At 39.6% G+C, this 22,049-nt stretch overlaps 1 protein-coding gene across 1 annotated transcript in view; it reads right to left on the bottom strand.

The window, feature by feature from the left end:
* Positions 1-15,104: 15,104 nt before the first annotated feature.
* The window catches only part of wdr27 (WD repeat domain 27), a gene marked incomplete at both ends in the record, with an annotated part of 33,339 nt that continues 26,394 nt past the window's right edge, over positions 15,105-22,049 (bottom strand). The window contains 3 exons of the mRNA XM_083897389.1: positions 15,105-15,158; positions 19,980-20,078; positions 21,686-21,788. Of these exons, the coding sequence (XP_083753515.1) occupies positions 15,105-15,158; positions 19,980-20,078; positions 21,686-21,788 (256 nt within the window). The remainder of the gene's footprint in view (positions 15,159-19,979; positions 20,079-21,685; positions 21,789-22,049) is intronic.

Raw genomic sequence — 22,049 nt, 5'->3', positions numbered from 1 at the left:
CTGGTGGTTTCTTGGGAGTTGAGAGGAGGGAGTCTCTGCACACTCTTGTTCACTCTTGTTGTGATCAGGTTTTCCCCCAAGAGTAGGGTATTGTATGCTTTGGCCTGATATTTGAAGATAAAATGTTTTCACGGAGACAGTTCGTTACAGATACAAGTAAAGTGTTGAGTGACACTTCTTTTTTTGGTCCATTTCTGTCACTCAACCCTCTACAAGTCTGCTATTTACACTCACTCGAACACAGCTTCTTCTATTACTCAACCCTCTTTATTTGTCTTTTAAAGGTCACATATTATACCCTATTTCTCCAAGTTAAACTAGTTCCCTGGTGTACTAATGAACATGTCTGTGACATGCTTTGGTCAAAATACCATAAGAATAAAGCACCACAGCAGTTCAATCACAGCCACAAAGGCTACTTGGAGCTAACAGCAGTTAGCATTTGGAAAAGTGATCATTTGCAGGCTCTAGCAGGCACATTGCCTTCATATATAACATGTATCCACTGGACAGATAAATCCTCTGAGGCTGGAAGTTTGTGTAGGACTCTGTGCTGCACTGTGGAGCCAAGAATAGAACTTTTCGCTGACTTCCAATTTTCAGATACCGTTGCCCTCGCCAGCACTCTCGTGTGTTTTACGGACAAAGCGGAGCTCCGTGAGACAACAATTCCAGGATATAGCACATTGTGACGTCCCAATGAGCGCGGAAGTCTCCTGTACTAAGACTGAGGAGGACCACAAAAACATGAGTCATCTTTTTTCACACGTTGCGGACTGATAGGGCCTCCAAAGTCCCAAATATAAGTATTTAAATGATTAAAAAGTAATTTACTTTCAAATAAATGTTGTTCCTTGAATGGCAAGGCTAAGTTACCATTTTGCTATTTAGTATTGGGATTGGCAGTGTAATTTGTTTTGTCCACCATTTCATTCCAGAGTTAAATGTCTGGTTTTACTTCTACAGTGCCAACTTAATGTCAACCGTTTTAGTCAGGGGGTTTCAAACTCAAATCACCTGGGGACTAATGAGCCTCTACTCTGATCATGTGATAAAATGTTCAACTATGTAGTAAATTAGCTTAAAATCAATGATATTCATGGTGAGATTTCACAGAATTTCAAAATAAAAGTCTTTATGACATGAAACCATACATTTGGCATTAAAAAACTGTCAAATAGCATATGGACAACTATAATAAAAACGCAAAACATGACATTAAATGATTGTGTATAATATTGCTAACTGTTTATGACAATAGCATTTATATCATGTTATGAAGTGGCATTTGAGACCTGTGTTTTTGGTTTTAAATGTCATGACAGCAGTCGTATTGTTTCTGCATGACAAAGAGAGATGAAACTTCAAGATTATTCACAGCTTTCTTCGGCCAAAGTGGGTCACTGAAGTTTCATCACTCGCTGATGTCATTTGTTATTTTGTCTTCCTTCGATTTAACGCAATGCTCTCCCTTATTGTATTTTACTTCTGCAAACACACAAGATCGTTTCCCCTCCATTCGTAGGTTCATGTAAACCAATAAGACAGGACACTGCGTATAACTGATGTATGATGCCACATCAAAGCGCCGGTGATGACGGCGATGGAAAAAAAAACGAAAACGGCTTCATCGTAAACAGCTTTTCGGTTACAAAATAGCATATTTTTTTCAGATTTTTCATTCAAAAATCATGATATATAACTTGATGATAACATCACCAGAACGTCCTGTGTAAATGCGCTGATCTTATTTCCATCAGAACGTACAGAGCGCTGCCTCTCACTCTGAAAGGGATTGTTATAGGTAGTAATTTACAACAACATCCGAGAACACAGCTCCGTGAATTGATCGTGTAGGTTTCGTGAGAAGCCAACAGGGGAGCAAGGAAACTGTGGAAAACATTCACGCTGATCCGTACACATCATTAATCACTAAAAATGCAGCAGTTTAAGCTCTCTACCGACGTACTGGCGCTCTCCAACAGTCATACAACAAAATGGTAGTCATGTTACGATAACATCAAGGATATTCCAATGATCTGGACCCAAACTATAAGCTGAAAATACATGTTTTTACAAAGTCTAACATGGGAAGAGAGACTCATGCAATTTGTTTCCAGGATACCACATGTTTGCTTTTAAAGCATCAAATTCCAATTTTTATATAAAAGTGGCTCACATATTTTTGGCTCACACCACACATAGCATCTAAATGAGATAACCACTCTTTGACCTCTCTCAAAGGTTTGCATGCAAACGTACGTGAGTGAGATCTGTTGATTCACCGCAAATTAAACAACAGAATATTTCTTGGGTGATATTATGCCAGATGGATATTGAAAGGGGGAAAAAAAAAATCAGATGATACCGCTCACAACGTAGACCTTCCAAATCTTTGTTTGTGCTTAGCCAATATTCTTAGTGGAGGGATTAACAGAGGGATTCTTGTTTACTTCCTCTGTTGCCTGCAGGACTGTTGGAGGATGGCAGGCTGTAAGACCACTGTAATTGTCTCCTGGTTTTCTTGTGTTTATTGCCAGTTTTATGTGGCATGAACGTAGTTTGTCAGAGCTCCAGTCAGTCCATCGACCAAGGACTGATTGCCAGATGTTTATTGGATTTGAATACAAATTTCCCCAAATGTCAAGTCTGAAATACAAAGTCTGGCCTGAATTCTATGTTTCAAATCCACGTGATGTAAGCACATAGTGGCAAGAGACGTATTTCCCTTAATTTACGCTGACTTATATTTACCTACGTTGTAATAGAGGGGGGATTCCACGAGAGCTATTCTGCTTCCACACTCTATTCTCACGGTTGAATTTTAATTTTTCTCCGCGATGCAATCATTTGGTAATGACTTCCAGACTCCCATTTTCCTCTGTATGCTGATGGGATGAGTGTAGTTATGGCACACAAGAAAGATATATTGTCCAAATTTATAAGAGCATAAGAAATTGGAAAATGTGCTTGTACGACTAACGGATTGAGAGAGAGAGAGAGAGAGAGAGAGAGAGAGAGAGAGAGAGAGAGCACAACACCATGGGACCCATAAAGTGATTGATGTACAGAGACAGTAAAAGCAAGCAATATGAACACTGTTGTGTAAGAGAGAAAGGAAAGAAATGAGTGGGAGATTTCTTCAGAGTAGCAAAGGAGGAGTAGGAGGAGGAGGAGCTCTGGCCTTGGGTCCCTGGGCACAGAAGGTGCTGCAGCATAGCTAAAGCTTCAGTGACTGTATGAAGTCATCCTGCATTGTTGTGGCTTTGGGATACAAGCTGACGCATCAGGTCACAGATACGTCTATGACACAGAGAGCTAGCGGCAACAGTGGTGGACAGTTACAACAGTTTTCACACACCTACCTATGGCACACATCGCATTGTAGTATTATTCTTATATTTGTGGATTGCAGTACTTCTTTTACGACTATAGAATATCAACAAGTACACAAACAGGGCCTGTGTCTTCAAATTCACATTTTTGATGTCAATATTCATATTAATATTCCAAAACACCTCTTTTTTTGTGACACATTGGCACCAAATCGTTGCCAAACTGTAGCACCGCCGTACACAAACGGGGCATTCGACAGGGAGATTGTTGGACCTTGAGCAGTTATTGAAACCACATTGGAGAAAGGTGCAGTCGGTATATGTTAAAGAATACCAAATGTTCCAGAAGGAGAATTTCCTGCTCGTTATTGAGGCCAGGTTTTATAGCTGGCATCCTGCTTCTGTCTGCACACCGACAGTTTTAAATATCCAGGGTAAATTAGCACGTTGTAGTTGTGGTGAAGGAGGAACTTTTCTTTTTTCTCCATCGCTGTATTCAGTGTTTCAGAAGATTTCGATTGTGGGACATTTTCCTCGCGGCTGACTTGGGAGTATAATATATGAGGGAATGAATGTCTGGCACAACATGAAGCAGAGCAAGGTTATGACCTGATTCTTCAGATTTAACATCGTCAGACAGGTGATAGTCATGCTTATTTGACAACCACATGACCTGAAAACTTCAGTTTCAAGTATAGAATACTAAATAACATCTTTGGGCTTTCATATTGTTCATGTTGATGCTGTTGCCAGAATATTAAATCTGAGGATACTCTGATAACATCGCCCTCTTCAAAGCTTTATGACAAAATGTAAAGATTAAGTTTCATGTGAGAGTAATATCCCCAATCAACAGCTTATACGTGTGTATCAATCAAAGAGGAGCTCATCCTTATGTCAGCTCTTCAGCTCGGTTGAACAATCAGAAAGGAAAAACATTGAGGGAATAAATTCAGTCATAAAAACTAAGGAATTTGCTGATGCTCACACACAGTCTGCGTGTCAGTGAAAGGCCGGAGTTTAGTTTGGTGGGGCCAGTTAAAAACGTCCAGACACTTGATGGTTTATTCTTAGATGCCAAACTATCATCTCATCTCACCCTTGCACCTTGGCTTAATGGTGCTGACTCGAGTGTCTTGACGACTTTCCAAAAGTGTTTCTTCTTTTAAGGCCGCAAATGAATACCAAAAAAAAAAAAACCCTGCAAGGGTCGGCGATAAACAGAAATTTTAAAGCTGAAGATGGATATCGAAAGGGTTACCATTTAAAGAAATGTCAAGTCAAATTCAGTGATCTGGCACCTCGTGTGAAGCGCTTCTGTTTTCCTCATTTGTCCTGCTCACTCCACAAGGGCTTTGTGTTGATTTATCGAAGTGTTAAGAACTTGCATGTTTATGCTTTGCACCCTGGATGACACCACCTCCTGCTAATCTGTATTTCCGTCGTTGTCTGCACACTGCAGCCCGGAAAAGACACTGATTTGCCTGTCTGGCTCTTTCTTTGCGGCTCCATCTGGATATTTCACCCAATTCTCACCAGTGACTCTACAGCTTAACACTAATGTTACCTTGGTAAATATTAGATGACCAACAGCTCATAGCGCCTGATGTTAAGGTCGAACCTCTGGTGTAAAAACTAAGTAGCTCTTAATAAATCGCTGGCAACACTTCGGTTACCACTCCTCAAAAAGGCTGCTGCAGGGTTTTGCCCCCTGAGGAGCTGGCGTGTCAGTCTAACCCCCACACATGGAATTGAGAATTTCAAAGCAGAGCAACAACAACACTCATCCATAAAGTAAACTCTGTGGTTTTAGATATGTTAGAAATAATCTTGATTAGTCATGCCTCTATTTTAAAGTGTGGGTTTTTCCTTTGCCCACCCGTTGAAACTTCGACTGTGGTCCTTTTTCTAGTCCATTTTTCCAGCTATCTGTTTCTCTAATGTGTTTAGGACTTGAGCCAATGTCCAAATAGTCTCCTCCTTTGCGTCCTCATCTATGCTTTTACATACTTTTGCTTTCACACTGGGTGCGTGGGCGTCTGTGTGCGTTTGACCAGCATGTTGGCACCTATGTCAGCAGAGTAGAGCGGCCACACATGCCCTGAGGAGACGTGCAAATCAATCAGTCTTCTGTAGAGTCAGTTCTCACATCATTTTGTTTTCATGCACTGTGTTCACAGTTCACCGCAAATAAGATTGTGAAAATGGTCATTAACCCTGAGAACACAGAGCATTTAGGCTGATTTTTCCATTACTACACTACTGTTCAAAAGTTTGGGTTCACCTATACAATTTCTTTGTGTTTTCCATTAAACTCATAAAACTCACACTTTTATTAATCAAAAGAGTTGCAGAATGAATAGAAATATAGTCAAGACATTGACAAGATTAGAAATAATGATTTTTATTCAAAATAATAATTTTGTCCTTTCGTCAAAGAACCAGCAAAACTGTTTTCAGCTGTGCTAACATAATTGCACAAGGGTTATCTAATCATCCAATAGCCTTCTAACGCCATTTGCAAACCTTTAGAACACTGGAGAGATGGTTGCTGGAAATGGGCCTCTATACACCGATGTACATATTCCACTAAAAACCAGACAGCTAGAATAGTCGTTTACCACATTAACAATGTTTAGAGTGTATTTCTGATTCATTTAATGTTATATTCATTGAAAAAAAAAAGTGTTTTTCCTTCAAAAATAAGGACATTTCTAAGGGACCCCAAACTTTTGAACAGTAGTATATGTTAAAACATATACAGAGGCTATGAGCATGTGCAATAGTGTCTTACATCCTTCCTCATGTGCACATCACTGCAGCTGAACTACTGGTAGGTCTCTGCCAGTCTAGCAAGTATAGCATCACTCTAGGGAATTGATGCAATCAGATAAGCTAAAGACTCACATGAGTCACTGCTTTATGACAGCAGTTTCAGATAATGTGCACAAATCCTTCCCTTGACTTTTTTGAGTTGCACTGAGTTTATGAAAACAAAAAAAGTGGTCTCTAGGGGATCGTTAAACTGCACGTGTCTCGTGATTTATATCTAGGTTTTCTTAATATGAAGTACTCACGAGGGGAAAGTGAAGGCTCAGGCTTGAGACCAGGGATCCAGTTGACTACCATGACTATCTTTTTGAGTTGTTGATGATGCTGAAAAGAAAAAAAAAATGAATGTCTAGAATGTGAGTTCAGACCTGTGTCTTCCCAAGAAGTGACATTCTGCTTTGTTCAGTACTCTCATGGATCCAGTGTGTCCCAGTTCTTTGGAGACGAGTTGTTCTCTCTGACAAATGAAATGATAAAGTATTAGGAGAAATCAAACTTTGGACCGGATCGCATTATGATGATGTACGGGTGTGACTATGCTTGAAATCCTTTTAAGTATAAACACGTCATTCTTTACTGGTGAGATCAATGCAGGGAGTGCCCCCAAAACTACCTCACACAGCCAAGGGATGTGAGTGACTGAGTCCACCGACACCACTGTTTGCTTTGTGGAATTCAGCTTTTTCAATCCGTGGAACAATTAATTCAAGATACTGACAATCTAGTGCCTTAAAGTTGGAAAGAATAACATGGATACATAAATTTGCTCTAAATAGTTTTGCTCCAGCAGAAAAGATCTGCGGGAGCTCAGCCATACCCATTTATCTTTGTGGCACACAGAACACGCACACAGATATACAGTACGTATTATGTACATAGGATAAAAGGGCAGGTACCCGAGCCTTGACCCTGCTTTTTTTTAATGTAAAACATCAGATTTTGTGCCGCATCATTGCTTCATTTTATCCAAGCCAGCTGCAGCTGGTGCTACTCAGAGCAGAACAACGTTCATGGGCAGTTTGCCTTGGTATCACACCGTCCAAAATGAGTAAATCAAACACAGAAAATTGGATATTGGACAGGGGAGAAGGTAGAAGATGAGCAGTCCTCCGAAAATGCACCTCCGTCTGAGCGAGTTCAGACGTGGGCAGCCGATCCCCTAACGTCAGCGTCAGACTTTGTGTCAACTAAGAGAGCGTCAGTAACTTTCCTTGAGGACAGCGACTGAGAGACACTTGACATTTTACTCAGAGAGGCAGAGTTTTCCTTTTGCCTCTCAGAAGAGTCGACTGTAGGTCATAAAATGTCAGCTGTGATAATTCAATCGCTGCTTAGTTATGAGATAAACACAGTTTTACCGGTCAACAAACAAGTGAAAATGATGATTCTGTTTAAAGAAACTCAAGCCTCAGTGAAAACACGCGAGGGAATTTTTGACAATTGTACTTTAGTGCTTGATGAAGAACCTACAATCCTCAGTAATTATTCCACCAGCACACATAAAACATTTTGAGTGTCAAAATAAAATAGAAACCGTCAGGACATGATAAACCTTTTAAGATGCATCTCCTCATTAGATTATTACTGAAGGAAAAATAATACAGTTGTGATCCAACAGTGACAGAGACATGACAATTAATTTAAAATCATAAAAGGAGCTCATCAGAGCTGAGCGAGTCATCCAAAAATCGAAATTCTCAGAAACTCTTGGAGGCAACGGTGAGAGTTTGGCCCAAACAAACTACAGTACATAGTGTCTCATACTGAGACTTAAAGGTGAAGTAAGTAGTTTATAGTGCCATCTAGAGGAGAGGCTGAAATTATATGTATAAATATATATAACACATAATATGTATAAAAAAGTGGATTTTGGGTTATATAAACCCATAAATACTACACAGTGTCCCTTTAAGAGTTTCTTAGATGACAATTTTGAGAACATCTAAGTTGAATTTAAGATAAACATTACGTAAGTTTCAGTGAAAATATAGTGATATCGTCGGCATATGGTTGAACACAATAAAAATGTCCATCAGAATAACCGTGAAGTACACATTAAATGCACATAAGCATTATTATTATACAACGATATATACTTTATTAAATCTTTTATTTCACTGAGTCCAGTATTCTTACTCACTTCTCTTCTAGTGAAGAGAAGAGTTGCTGTGGAGTGCAAACAATGAGGCCGGGTGTGTCCGTATCAGCAGTAGTAGAAGTGTCTGTGTGTCTGGGAGCCAACAAGGTTGCACCCAGTTGATGTCATTGCTTTGTGTTTCTGATCTGCTCAGAAGCATGAACATGAAGTGATGTCAATGAACAGCTATTCCACTAAATCTGCTTCTTGAACTGTGAGCATGTGCACAATAAAGTCCCCCCCCCCCCCCCCCCCAAACAAATGGTTTTTCCACAATATTTACTTGTAATTATCGGCTACTGAGTAAAAGCTTCATTACAGTAATAAACCCAGAAAGACACACAATCAAACCACAGATCTCCTTTTTTGGATCTGAGTCAAAAACGTGGTCTGCTGAGACTGGGATTCTGGGATTCTAAAAAAGATGGGTGTGCTGAAATATGTGGCTCCGTTTGGAGTAGTGCTTTTCAAACTTGTGCCTTGTTTTTGATCGTCATTGAACACCAACAAACAAAAAAAGTCTTGTGTTTTCATTTCCCAGTGAAATCCTAGCCACAGGGTTGGAACTGTTTTCATAAAAACCTGCATGGTCTTTGCAGTGATTACCCAACCGTGTGTTGGGTGTACTGAAGACAGCAGTGCTAGTGTCTGGCCCCAACTGTTGAACTAAAACAGTCTCAGCTTCCCGTCCAGGATCCCAGTCAGCAGCCTGGAACGACAGAGACACAAACATGACATTACGCTTGGGTATTTCTCTTTGCTGGAATTATGTCACACACTGCTTTCTTTCTCTGAAGACTCTCTCTCACTGTCCTCTGACCAAGTTGCATCACTGCACCACGGTTATTATAGTTAACGAAAACAAACAAAATAATGAAAACTTAAATTGAAAAAAAAACATTAACTGACATAAAAATATAAACACAATAACTAATTGAAACTGAATTGTGTGTTTACAAAATTAACTAAAACGAACTAAAATTGTAGCGAAAATGTGCTCGTCTTTGTAAATTTATTTCATACATAATCCTTTTGCGTTCATACGAAGTTGTTATTATGAAAGGTTGTATTTTCATTCATAACAAAACTTTATTGGATTGCATTGGTTCCTAAGTGAATCAAACCGCTAGTCTTTTATTGGGTTTATTGTTGAGATTGAGCTCTCTGAGACTCCTTGTTCACAAGCAATGTGATGTGTCTCATGAGGATTATTTATTATTATTTATGTTATGTTCATGTGTGTTTTTAGTCTGTTGGCTATTTGATTTTTACCTGGCACAATACATATTATGACCTTTTTGCATTTTACAAACTCCATGTTACAAAAAAATTAACACTAAAACTAAGAAAAACTAGCAAACCCGCTCTAAAAACAAATTAAAACTCAAAAAATTTAGAAACAAAAAGTCTAAAACTAATGAAACTAGAAGCACTCGGAGAGTGCAGACCTCCACCAAGGCAGCTCAGCCCCCCACAAAATAGTGATAGCATCTACGGATCACACCAAAAATGTAATATTAATGTTCCTGGTCCCATTACGGACATTCCTTGAAAATGTCATTCAAATCCGTCCGGACTTTTCGAGTTATGTTGCTAACAAACAAACTTCGGTGAAAACTCCTCCTGGCAGATGTCAAAAATCCCAAACTATTATAATCTTGCACTGCACACATGCCTCTTTAAAGAAATTGAGCACCATCGAGGTGGAGTGCCGTATTTTATTTTCTTCAATCATTTTCCCTCCCCACTGAAATTCTTGATTTTCCATACCCACCATTCATCACAAAAACAAGACACTGCCTGCAGCGAGATCTCTGTTACATAACTGTTTGACCAAAAGTGATGCTCCGGGTTCCTGCCAGTGTTAGTCATGAAGCAACAGATTAATAACACCCACACATCAATAAGCTCGTTTAATCTCACACATGTGCACAACACACACGGAGAGCACGCACCAATAAACACATGCTCAACCTCCCGTTCACTATATTTATTCTAAAGCGGCTAAAAGTTCCACTTTCATCACCCAGCAAAGCAGATGAGGCTGATGCTTAACTATCAATCATCAGTAACAGCAAATTTTCCCTCTGAATAAAGTCAGTGATAAACAGCTGCATATAATAAACGCTATATACTAGTAGAGTTGTTCACAAATGACTCTATTTTCATGCTATTTTAAAGCAGATGTGATGAGTAACCAAAACGATTTCACACTTCTTCAAACAATGGGCTTTATTTGATTCCACTTTAAAGCTCCAGTGTGTAACCTCTGTAATGGTAAATTCAATTTCTCTGGCTCAGAGCTAGAACTGCCCATCACCAGATACCTGCCCAGTACAAAATACCAGCACCTTCCTGCAGCACCAGCAGGGAGCCAGCTCCCCGATACCTACAGTAGACAAAGAGATGTGAAAGCACCATCTGAAGGTAGGGTTTTTGTCTATTGGAGGAATGCGAAAGGGAAGTTGCTCAGGTATAAATGTGGAGTGCACACTTTGCTCGGGGTCTTTCTCTAGCAAGGATCACTCCTGTGAAGATTGACCTTTTCCTTGCAACGAAAATAAAACCTTTGTCGGCCGGCAGAAGTTTTCTATTTCATTCTTCACCAGCAGCAGAGAAATTTCTACAACACCTCTGTGGCCAAAACGCTGCTAGTACCGCTACCACCCCCAGACTTACCTTCAAAGCTTTCTGAAAGGGTGACTCCAGGTCCATGTTCCAAATGTTCTCTCTCACTTTACTAGCATAGCTGTTATGCGTCTGCCTTTGCTCCGTCAGTCGCTCTGTGTCACCACAGACACCAAAAACAAAACAAAACGGCACTGTAGTGAGAAACACAGGCAGTCATGTGGGCTTGATCAAGCATTGTGTGAAATCATTTGACAATGTTTGAACGTTCCGGAGATTAGTTTGTACTGAACACATCCTTCAAGATGAAAGACAATAACACAACATATTGTCAGGCTCAATCTTGAATATTGTACGTGGATAAAATGTATTATTTTTTAATGTGTAATAACAATGGGAAACCTGAAAAATATTGATTTGTCAAGCGGTGATAAAAACCACATTTGGTCAAACAATAGTCCAACATTTTTTCCCATGCACTGGAGTCGTTTGATGCAGGAGAATCCTCTTTTACCAGCAAACAGATGACCGTGCTGGGAAAAAGGGGAGTCGTAAGAGCCTAAGCTCTGTGACTCAGGCATCACAATGACTAAAAGTGGAGCAGATCTAATCTTCTGCTGATGGGTGATCCTTGCAGTTTGTTCTCCTAAAGACACATCAAGGATTTCCAAAACAAACATGAAAAGGCAGCCAAGTAAATACATTAATCGAGTCATTCCTCATGACTGGATCAAGACCCACCAGTAGGTCACAGGAGATATCTTTGGATGAGTTAGGTGTGATTCATTTATCTAACAGATATCTATTGGAAATTGCTGGTTTACCTGTCCGAGATAATATTAGGCGTCACGGAAATGGCAGTAAAAATAGAAACAGAATTTGCTTCTTGCAATTTATATTGTGCCTTGTGTCTGTTATTTGTTGTACTTGTGTTTAAACATTGGACATGTTGACAGCTCTTCTCACGAGCTCTTCCATTGTCAAGAAGTCTTCTTTCACCATGACCTCCTGCTCAATGACCTTAATGGACAATAGCCAAGCTGTCTGGCTCCTGCCCCCAGGCTGTGATAATAGCCGTTTAAAACTTAAAGAGGGTCAGGGAGTTGTTCCATTAGCAACCACAACTCTCTTGATCGACTGCCATCCAAGACCAGTGGACTGTGTAATCACCCTGGACATCACAGTCCTCAATGTTCACAGCAGTCTCAACTAAAACTTTGTCTAAAACTATGACGATAACTAACATTAATGTCATTTCAAAAGTCATATGATCCAGCAAATTCCATCTCTGCAGGCATCCATCTTTGATGGCCCAAGGTTTTAGGCCGCTTTCAGGGTGAGAAGTCATAACCTGCTGTGAGAAGTACAGCATGGGTCATGCTGGGCCATCACATGTGAGTTATTATGGTTTCCTCAACATAAAACTTCCAGGAAATGCTATTTTTATTAGGTTAATCTTCACGTAAAGATTTATTTCTACTGCCAGATGTCCTGCAGTCCTATAACCACTGAGTAAAACTCCAGTTTTCCTGTTCTTTTCTTAAAAATCCTAGTAAATGAACTGAAATGGTACAAAGGTCAATGGTGAACTGCCCATTAAATTCAAGGAACTTTTGTGGTATTTTACTGATAACTGTATGGGGTTTTAGCTGTGTTTTCATACATATTAATGTCTCATTGAAACATTTTCAGGGGCTCTGGGATTGTAAATCCGGTAGAGGAGCTGATTGGTATGTCATGTGCATTACATAATCTAAGTTATTGTTGCTGTCTCAGTGCCACAGAGGAGCATCAACAAATCAATAGTTCAAAGCAGGAATCGAAATGATGATTAAGAATGCAACGTGGATTTCATTTTTCCAGAAAGTCAACAGACAGCGAGTGTCTGTCTCGGTAGAACTTGATGTGAATTATAAGCTTCACAAAACGCCAACATTTCAGGATGTTCTGTGCTGTACATGTTGTGGAGGACGATTTGCATGATTGATGGGGGGAAAAGGTCCCAGATTGTAACTATGGTTTTCTCTGCTCTGAGTTTACAAACTAAATAAAGTTATCATTCTAAGTATATTTTCTTTAAAGGTCCCATAGTATACCCTTTTTCTCCAAGTTAACCTCGTTCCCTGGTGTCCTAATGAACATGTCTGTGACATGCTTTGGTCAAAATACCATAAGGATGAAGCACCACAGCAGTTCAATCACCCTGCCAAAACAGCCCTGTTCAGAACACTCTGTTTAGTAGTATCTCTTTAGGTCCACCTTAAGAAAAAAAAAAAAAGGTGAAATGGAGGGACAGGGACAGGAAAATGACATCAGCCACAGAAGCTGCTGGGAGCTAACAGCAGTTAGCATTTGGAAAAGTGATCATTTGCAGGCTCTAGCAGGCACATTGCCGTCATATAACATGTATCCACTAGAGGCTGGAAGTTTGTGTAGGACTCTGTGCTGTGTTCCAGTTTTCGGATACCGTTGCCCTCGCCAGCACTCTTGTGTGTTTTACGGACAAAGCGGAGCTCCGCGGGACAACAATTCCAGGAATTGTTGCATTGTGACCCAGTGAGCACGGAAGTCAACATCGCGTGTTTTATCTCCTTTACTTAGACTGAGGAGGACCACCATAACATGAGTCATCTTTTTTCACACTTTGCCGACTGATAGGACCTCCAGAGTCCGAAATATAAGGATTTAAATGATTAAAAAGTTGTAATAGTAAAACTATCTGAAATATGTTAAAAATAGACAAAGGCAGGGCATTCACATACTTTTCTATGAGAAAAAAACATAAATTTTCTTCAGGCATTCAAGGACACGAGGCCTTACAATATTATAAAGAGAAAGAGAAACTTAACCCGAACTGAATGTAACACATTTTATCTGTCAAGCTCAGATTTTCTGCCAGTTCTTCCATCTGGTCGGTGACCAGCTTCTGACAGGTCCGTGTAAATGCTCATCTCTGAAGCCCATCTGAGCGAATGTGATACAGAAAAACACAGAATCTGGCCACGTGTTTGCTGCTGCATGTGGATTTGTCTTTAAGAAAAGTGCAGGGAAAAACATCCAAAAAACGAAAAGAACACTCCGTGTCTATTACGGCTGACACAATCACAGAACACATCATGATTTGTAAAGATCCATTTATTACTCTATGGCAGTGTTTGACTTTTAACCCTGTCAACATCTCCTCCATTTTAAGGCTAGCATCAAACATACAGAATGAAAGAGAATATAAATATAAAAAGTTCACATAAGGCCGACTGAGACTCCAGCTCCACACAACTCTTTCATGGTTTCTCGGCTTAGTGGCGTTAACAACTTGTGTGAAGTGATTTGTTATGTCAAGACAAATGGAGGCAAAAGCAACAGCGTGACAGCCGCAAACATGTTGGAGTACGACCGAAAACACAAAGACGTGCCAATGAAATGTTTCAGAAGTGAATTCTACTGCTGAGAAGAAAATCAACACAAAAAAGTTCACCAGTTTCAGGGGATAAACACATCGTATCTCCACCCACCTGGTGGTAGCGTACAAATAATGTTACATCATTTCTGTTCATGAGGACAAAACAGAGGCACAATAATAAGATCGACATCAACAAAAGTTACGTACTGCAGCTTTAAATAAAATGTTCAGCGGGTTTTACCACAAAACAGAATGAATTCATGAACGTTTGACATTTGGTTTTATTCACTCGTTCTACTTTCTTGCCAAGAATTGAAAGATTGAAACAGTTAATTTTAAAAACAGTAAAAATGTGTGAATGCTAAGTAACCTAAGGAATCAGGTGGTTTATCTTAGCTAATACAATAGGACATTTTTGTGGGGATCAATATATGTTGAATCTCTTTATAAAGTGCACAAAACCTAAACTTGTTTATTAATTTTGTTTTATTCCAAATGTAAATGTGCATATCTGAGCAACCTCAGTACATTTCAGCTGCGTGTCGACCTATTTTCAACATTGTCCTCCATTGCTCTGGCATAGAAACAGGACAATGACATCATGGCCACCAGAGAAAATACTGTCTACTACAAGTAAAAAAAAACTCTAACAAAAAAAAAAAACTGTGATACTTAAAATGCTTCCTGTCATTTTTGCAATTGGACGCACTTTTTAGTTCCTCACTTCCTGTTCATTGATGTTCCAGCTGTGCTGAAGGCAGGCCAGTTGATCTCAGAGAGTGGACTCAAACAGTCTCAGTTTCCCATCCAGGGTCCCAGTCAGCAGCTGGGGAAAGACAGTGACACAAACATGGCATTACGTTCAAGTATAACTCTTGATAAGACAACGGTGTCTCACACACACATGAATGAATCTCTTTTTCAAAGCTTTTTCTGTTCAGGGGGGACCAAACATGAGCACATCTGCTACTAAATCAATCGTGACGCTCCAGGCTCATGTCAGTGCTCGTCATGGTGATGAATAAGGCTAAAATATTAATAAAAATTAAAATATATTGTATGTGTGCAAGTCGGACTCTCTAACAAACCACCTACTCGCTATACTCGCGTTAAAGCAGTGAGGAAGTAGAGCAGATGAAAGCGGAGTAGCATTAACTAAACAATCAATCAGCAGCAACAGCAAAAGGAAACCCTAAATTTGGGGTTTCTGAATGACACGTATGATAAACAGCTGCTCCAGTGGAATATATAACATGATGGAGGAATTATAATTTAAGACAGTTGTGCACAAACGACACTATCTTCACGTTGTGTTTCAGCAGACTTAATGTGTAAGATCAAGGCCAGGATCTAACCATCTATCAACTTTTCAGGCTGTCTCAGTTCAGTCTGTGTCTCACTCTAATGTGACATTCTGGACCAGGCGGCAGAGTCCAGCTCTGTATTTGCTGTCTGGCCACTAAGAAGAGAGCGTTTTTGCTCTCTGCGGACAAGCAAAGAGGAAACAAGGTGATTGATTTCATTTCTTTTTTTTACAACAAACACACACATGCACTTCAAATTTGAGCAGATATCAGAGTGCATCAGTGTTTCTTGGAGCAGTTCAGGGTCTTGCTTAAGGTCAGGCATTGTAATTTTAACCCAGCACACAGTTCATTAAAAATTACACAACAAAAATGACAACCGATAATCCTGAGGGAACGGACACCGGAACCTGAGATGCCTGCTTGATGGTCGAATGAGGGTGGAAAACGGTCGAAGTGGAAAATATTATCTGTCTGTGCCTCTCACAGCAGTAAATATGGAGAACATCTGGCTAAAAAAGCAAAGAGGTTGGGACACCTTTTAAAATGTCTTGATAAGAAGAGAGCACAGGCTCAGGAAATACAGCAATGTTACCATTACTGATGCCACAGGGCCTTGACCGCAGTTAACTGTAAGACCAAAGCACCATTTCCTAGGGTTTATTTCATTATAGAATCAAGGACCCCCAGAAACTGAGATGTCTGCTTGATAGTCTTTTAAGAATAAGGGTGGAAAACATGAGAGAAAAATGAGTGGAAAAATATGCAGAGCATTATCTGTCTGTGCCTCGCATCAGAGGATTCTCACAGCAGTAAATATGGAGAACATCTGGCCTTCAAATCTGACAAAAAAAAAGCAAGGTGAGCACAGGTTGGGGACACTTTTTTAAAATCGTTTTCATGTCTCGGTAAGAAGAGAGCACGGGCTCAGGAAATACAGCAATGTTACCAACACCCATGTCACAGAGCCTTGGACTCCAAAGACCAAAGGGCCACAGTTTCCGAGGGTTCCTTGAAGTTCTGCTCATTTTTTATTTTCACATCTCTCCCTTGGCCACAAACAAAAGAAAAATAGAGATAAATATGATTGCATCCATTCCAGTCAGACACAAGATCAGCCAAATCAAGATTAACTCGAAACATTCTCACAAAGCAGAACCAGGCCCTCAGTATATCAGCAGAAGATCAACTGTCTACACATGAAAAGAAACACTGGAGGAGTGCTTTACGTAACTCTTTATATATGTGTATTTATCTAGAAATGGTACATTCGGCATAATATTAAGGCGACTGCTCCCCTAAATGATGAGGGCATTACTAATATAAAGGTGTAACTTTCTGGATTCTCCATAGCTAAAATCCTCAACATCTGGAAAAAATTATTAAACCTCACATTTTCCCACATACAGAACAAAGATTTCTTTTTTTTTTCTTCCGCAGACACAACAGACTGAACTGTTGTGTCCCATGTCCAACCACTTAACCAAGCTGCAGTGCTCCATACTAAATAGCTTGGGAGCTCTCGAAGCATCATTGCTTTTACCTCTGACACGTGTCAGGGTCTAACATGTATAGTTCGAGTTTGTACGGATCTATGTTGGACATTTGACTGTAGTTCTTCACAATTAGATGAACCCAATCTGACTGCCTCTGTTGATGAATAACATGTGAATACATTGTGGAGAACGCAAATTGAGAGGAACTTGTGTACTAGCGAGGAATGAACTGACGAGGAAAGGGTTAACGTAACGCAAATTTAACAAAAAGTGATATGAATGGAAACACAACATCCACGGAGCTCACATCTCAAGAGGTTTGACTTCACGACAACTGAGTGACTTCTCTCTTTCTACCAATCTGACCGTGCAAATTCCACGATATGACTTAAAGCTGGTTGGACCACTGTGAAATTCTAAATTGTGAAAGTTAATTATGTCTTCTAACTGAACTTAGTTTTTTGGTTTGTTTTTTTGGCGTTTATCTCTTCAGAGCTCTCATTCAGCTTTCATTTGGGGAAACTCATGGGCACGTGGTGAATCAAATCAATTCAGTTTTACCTCAGTTTGATAAGAACTGCAGATGTTTTCCTCCCTAAATGAGGTCTGGAGATACACTAAATAGTGAGAATTGATGAAGAACAACAAAAAGGTATCTACGCACAAAGATGTCTGCAGCTGTGTGCTCACCACCTTGAGAACATCTCTTGACAAACTATACACAGGGATTGATGTTCCTTTCATGAACACCAATCCCTGTGCTCTAATGAACACATGAATGCTACAAAGAACTGCCAAAGTAAACATTAAAACCTATACACACAGTGTACTAACACAGGAGGGCAACGAAAAAAGGACATTGCAATTTTCCGAGGTGGGAAGATTCGTCATGGCTCTTTATTTAGCTGCAGACCCAGCGGAGCCGTTCCGTTTCTTTCACACATTTGTGAATTTTACGACTTCAATCTTAGCAGGTATCTGTAGTATGAGATTTGCCACTGACACAAATCCGAGAGCGCAAATCAATAAAAGGCCACCTCATGAAAAATGACACACGTCTGAGGAAAGGCAGATGTTTGAACATTTTTTGTCATGAGAGTGACCACGTTTCTTTGAGGAGCTCACTTTTCAAGGTTGCTCCCATGGCAATGGATGACACAGATGGTTAAGAATAGAAGAAGAAGAAAGTCTACAGGGCCAAGATGTCTTGATTTTGTTGGGGTTTGTGCTACAGCCAGGTGTCCTATCAAACAGAACAGAATGTCCAGGGCTACGGATGGGGATGCGTACTCTCACTGATGAAGTGTGTCTTAAAACTCTGCAGATTTTTGTAAATGGGTCATGGTTGATGGACATTCAGATTTTATTCAAATATGTTCCTCAAATCAGGAACAAGATGTCTCATGACATGAGGTTGTTGTTCTGGAAAAGTCAACACCTCCAATGGGAATTGTTGAACTGAAATGCACTTGAATGAAGTAGCAGTGAAAAGTTTAATTTCCTGTGACAACAATTCAAAAAAATGCTGTGCTAAGATTTATGAGACGTTTTGTCAGGGGAGATGACCTACAGCCTACGGTGAAATTCTATGGATATCTTAAGCCTGATTTATACTCTGTCGTTGTAAAGTTTTTAATTTATGCTCCAAAAGGCAAAAGTTTCCAGTCGTCTTTGTGTAACTGCCCAATTTCAGCCACAATACTGTCAGCTTGTTTATTTGCAGATGCATCTGTATTTGTGCTACTTATCTTGCTTTTGATTATGGATCCATTTAAGGAAGGTGTTATAATGGAGATAGAAGAGATTCTGAATTCATTTTTACTGACAGGATAACAGTAGCACTCAAAAGGGAGGTGATTGTGTGGCTGAAAAATCGAAGCAAAATAGTTTTTTCATTATTCAGCATTGAATAAGGAAGTCATTTTTCACATTTTAGATTTGAACACAAATTGAAATGGTGTCAAATTAAATCACAAGGGACCCAGTTAAACGCAGAGAAGAATTTCCCCAAGGGGATTAATAAAGTATATCTTCTTCTAAAAAATATTACAGTCAACAGAAAATGTAGAAAACAACCTCTGAGGTCAGTTAGACCTCTGGAATTTTTGTGAAATTGACATGATAGCAAAGTACCGCTGTAACCATTAATTGATTACTCAATTATTAATCCATTACTAAAGTAATCAACTATTTTGATAATGAAATAATCAGTTTCAGTGTTTTTTTTGTTTTTGTTTTTTTTTTAATCACTAAAACAAGCTCTGGAACAATGAAATCATTAAAACTGAATAATTTTTTTGGATTATGGAGACAAGGCATTTAAGAAAATCATTATTTCCAGGTTGGGAACCATAGATCAATCATTCAAGAAAAGAATCAGCCCTGTATGCTTTTTCATATGTAGCATTATCCCAAATGACATTCAAAGAACCAAAAGTCCAAAAATAAGTCTTAAAAAATGAAAAAAAACAGACTGAGGATGACGTTGACCTCTGACTGACACCACTTTTCCCTCTTTGCTTTTAAACATCTCATCCTCCATACCTGTTCCATAGCTGCAGGGTTTGGCATTTGACCCAAATCCACCGATTGTTACCAGCTCTATTTTGCAGTAAAGATGCAGAGAAAATGATCCATATTACCTGATGAGAACAAATAATATGCTCCAGGACACAGGCATTGACTAATTTTGCTGTTACAGTATTGATGTGCATCCTTTGTGACAAAGCAAAGTGTAAAAAACACCACTTACTAATGGTGCCTTTTTGAGAAATAAGAATGATTCTTAATGTACTGAAAAGGAAAATAATACAATCACAAAGACAAAGGGTGAAGGAATGTTCTTACCTGTGGTGTGGCAGGGTTAAACGTCACGCTGAGAACCGTGTCGGAGTGTTTTTGAAGTTTGTGGAGGTAGCTGCTGCTACGGACGTCGTACACATAGGCCTGAAATGAAGGAGATTGACTGCATGAGGAGGGCTGAACTGTACTATGCAGTGACGTGCAGGTGTAGGACACAAGAACTGCATATGTTATTAGTTAAATTAAACAATCTAGAGAATTCCATTACACTACTGTTGTATTATTGGACTAAATAAGAGACACTTGCTATAATTGCATACAGTGGAAAGATGCAATCAGACGTAGGAATGGGAAAAGATTCACAAGAGAAACCTTGTGCACATCTTGCTGCAGTTTTGCAATTGATACGACGGAGCTCCAGCAAAGTCATGGGTGTGCAGCTAATGTCCATCCTGTCTTTGGTTGATTGGGGGTGAATGAAGTCATCTTTTGACTGGACTCTGTAATCGGCAGTTTACTGTGAATATTTTTGCTATACTGATGACTTCTTGATCATCACCAGATTGTTGTTATGTTCAGAAATTGGCGAGACAGTAAAGACTTGGCTTGTGTTGATATCAGTAATCAGACAGAAAGAAAAAAACCCACGCCAAATGACTAGAGGTCAGTTGTGTGCATTCATTCGTGTGCAGTTGTGTTGTATATCTCTCTTATAAGAGGCTTGTACCAAATAAAAATGTATTAATGTATCTTTTCACTCTTTACTCTTATTTTTTAGCAAATGATTTAAGATCTCATTGCACATCCATTTAAAAAGAACACAATAAGATAGATTGCCGTTATTGATCATGACTGTAATTGATTTTATATCAGCTAAAAAGAGAGGAAGTTGAAGCAAACAGGTTAAAATCAACCACTTAAAAATTATGTTGTCCTTCTCGTGGTTTGGGCCTTATGCCTTTTGGAAAATGTGTAATATGATGTAGGGAGTGTTTTTCCAAGACTGTTTGAAGTTTTTTGATATATGAAGACAAGTATAAATGTATCTGGCTTATCGAAGTCTCATGGCAGCAACAGATAAATACGGTGTAGCTCACTAGAGAGAATGCTCTCCCTATTTCCACAAAAAGTTGGAAATGTCGGATCTCATCAGAGATGCTCTCAAATGTCGATGCTGCACCGAGTCGCTGTAATTAATAACAACCAGTGGCATGCATGTATTATTCCACTACTTTCAACAAGCACACACACACACACACCAGAAGAAATGAGAGAAGGATTAGGAAAAGGGAGGCCGTCTTCTGAAAACATCTCAAACGCAAGTATAAAGCGCAGTCTGGAAAATAAATTAAACAGTTCTGCTTCAACATCAATGTTGAGTTTGACTTTCATGGAAAAAGGCTCCAATCCAAGTAAAAAAAATCTTCCAAAAGTCAACCACACACAGTCCTTACCTTAAATCGAGGTAAAATTGTTAAAGATACTGTCTTATGTATTTGCACATGTACAAAGTCAAATAAGATATAAACATTATTAGGAATGAGACCATTGTTCCATGTGTGTGAGGCCAAGTGTACCCGTGATCCCTTGCTCTGTGCCTTGTTTTGTTGCTTTCTTATCAGAGACATAAACTGGCAAGACACTGATACACATTGACATACGGTCATGCACATTAAGACTTATGAAAACTGTTATAACATCTGTGAAGGTTTTAAAGCGATTGGCTGAGATAACCAGAGAGTTGTACTCACACAGTTGTCCTCGGAGCCTGATGCAATGTACCGGCCACACGGCGAGATGGCTGAGGAGCATGGATGGCAGCGGTTCACATGGTTCTCGTAACGTCTGACACATCTGAGGAGGTGATGCACACGGTGGTTAGAAATCACTGAGGTTAATGTAACTGTGACAGGTCACAGTACGAGAATCACATGTGCTAATAATAACAAAAATGAACAAGAAAAGCACTCAGAGAGCACAGACCACCGCCAAGGGAGCTCAGTGCCTACAAAATACACCCTGCCGGTGCACCTGGTTCAGACAGAGTGTGTTGTTACCAGTGATGGCGTCTACGGATCACGCGCAAAATGTATTTATTTGTTCCTGGTCCCATTG

This window comes from Microchirus variegatus (genome assembly GCF_963457635.1).
Source record: "Microchirus variegatus genome assembly, chromosome: 11".
NCBI lineage: Eukaryota > Metazoa > Chordata > Actinopteri > Pleuronectiformes > Soleidae > Microchirus > Microchirus variegatus.
Note: the sequence above shows the minus strand (reverse complement) of the source record. Positions and strands in the feature narration are given on the sequence as shown.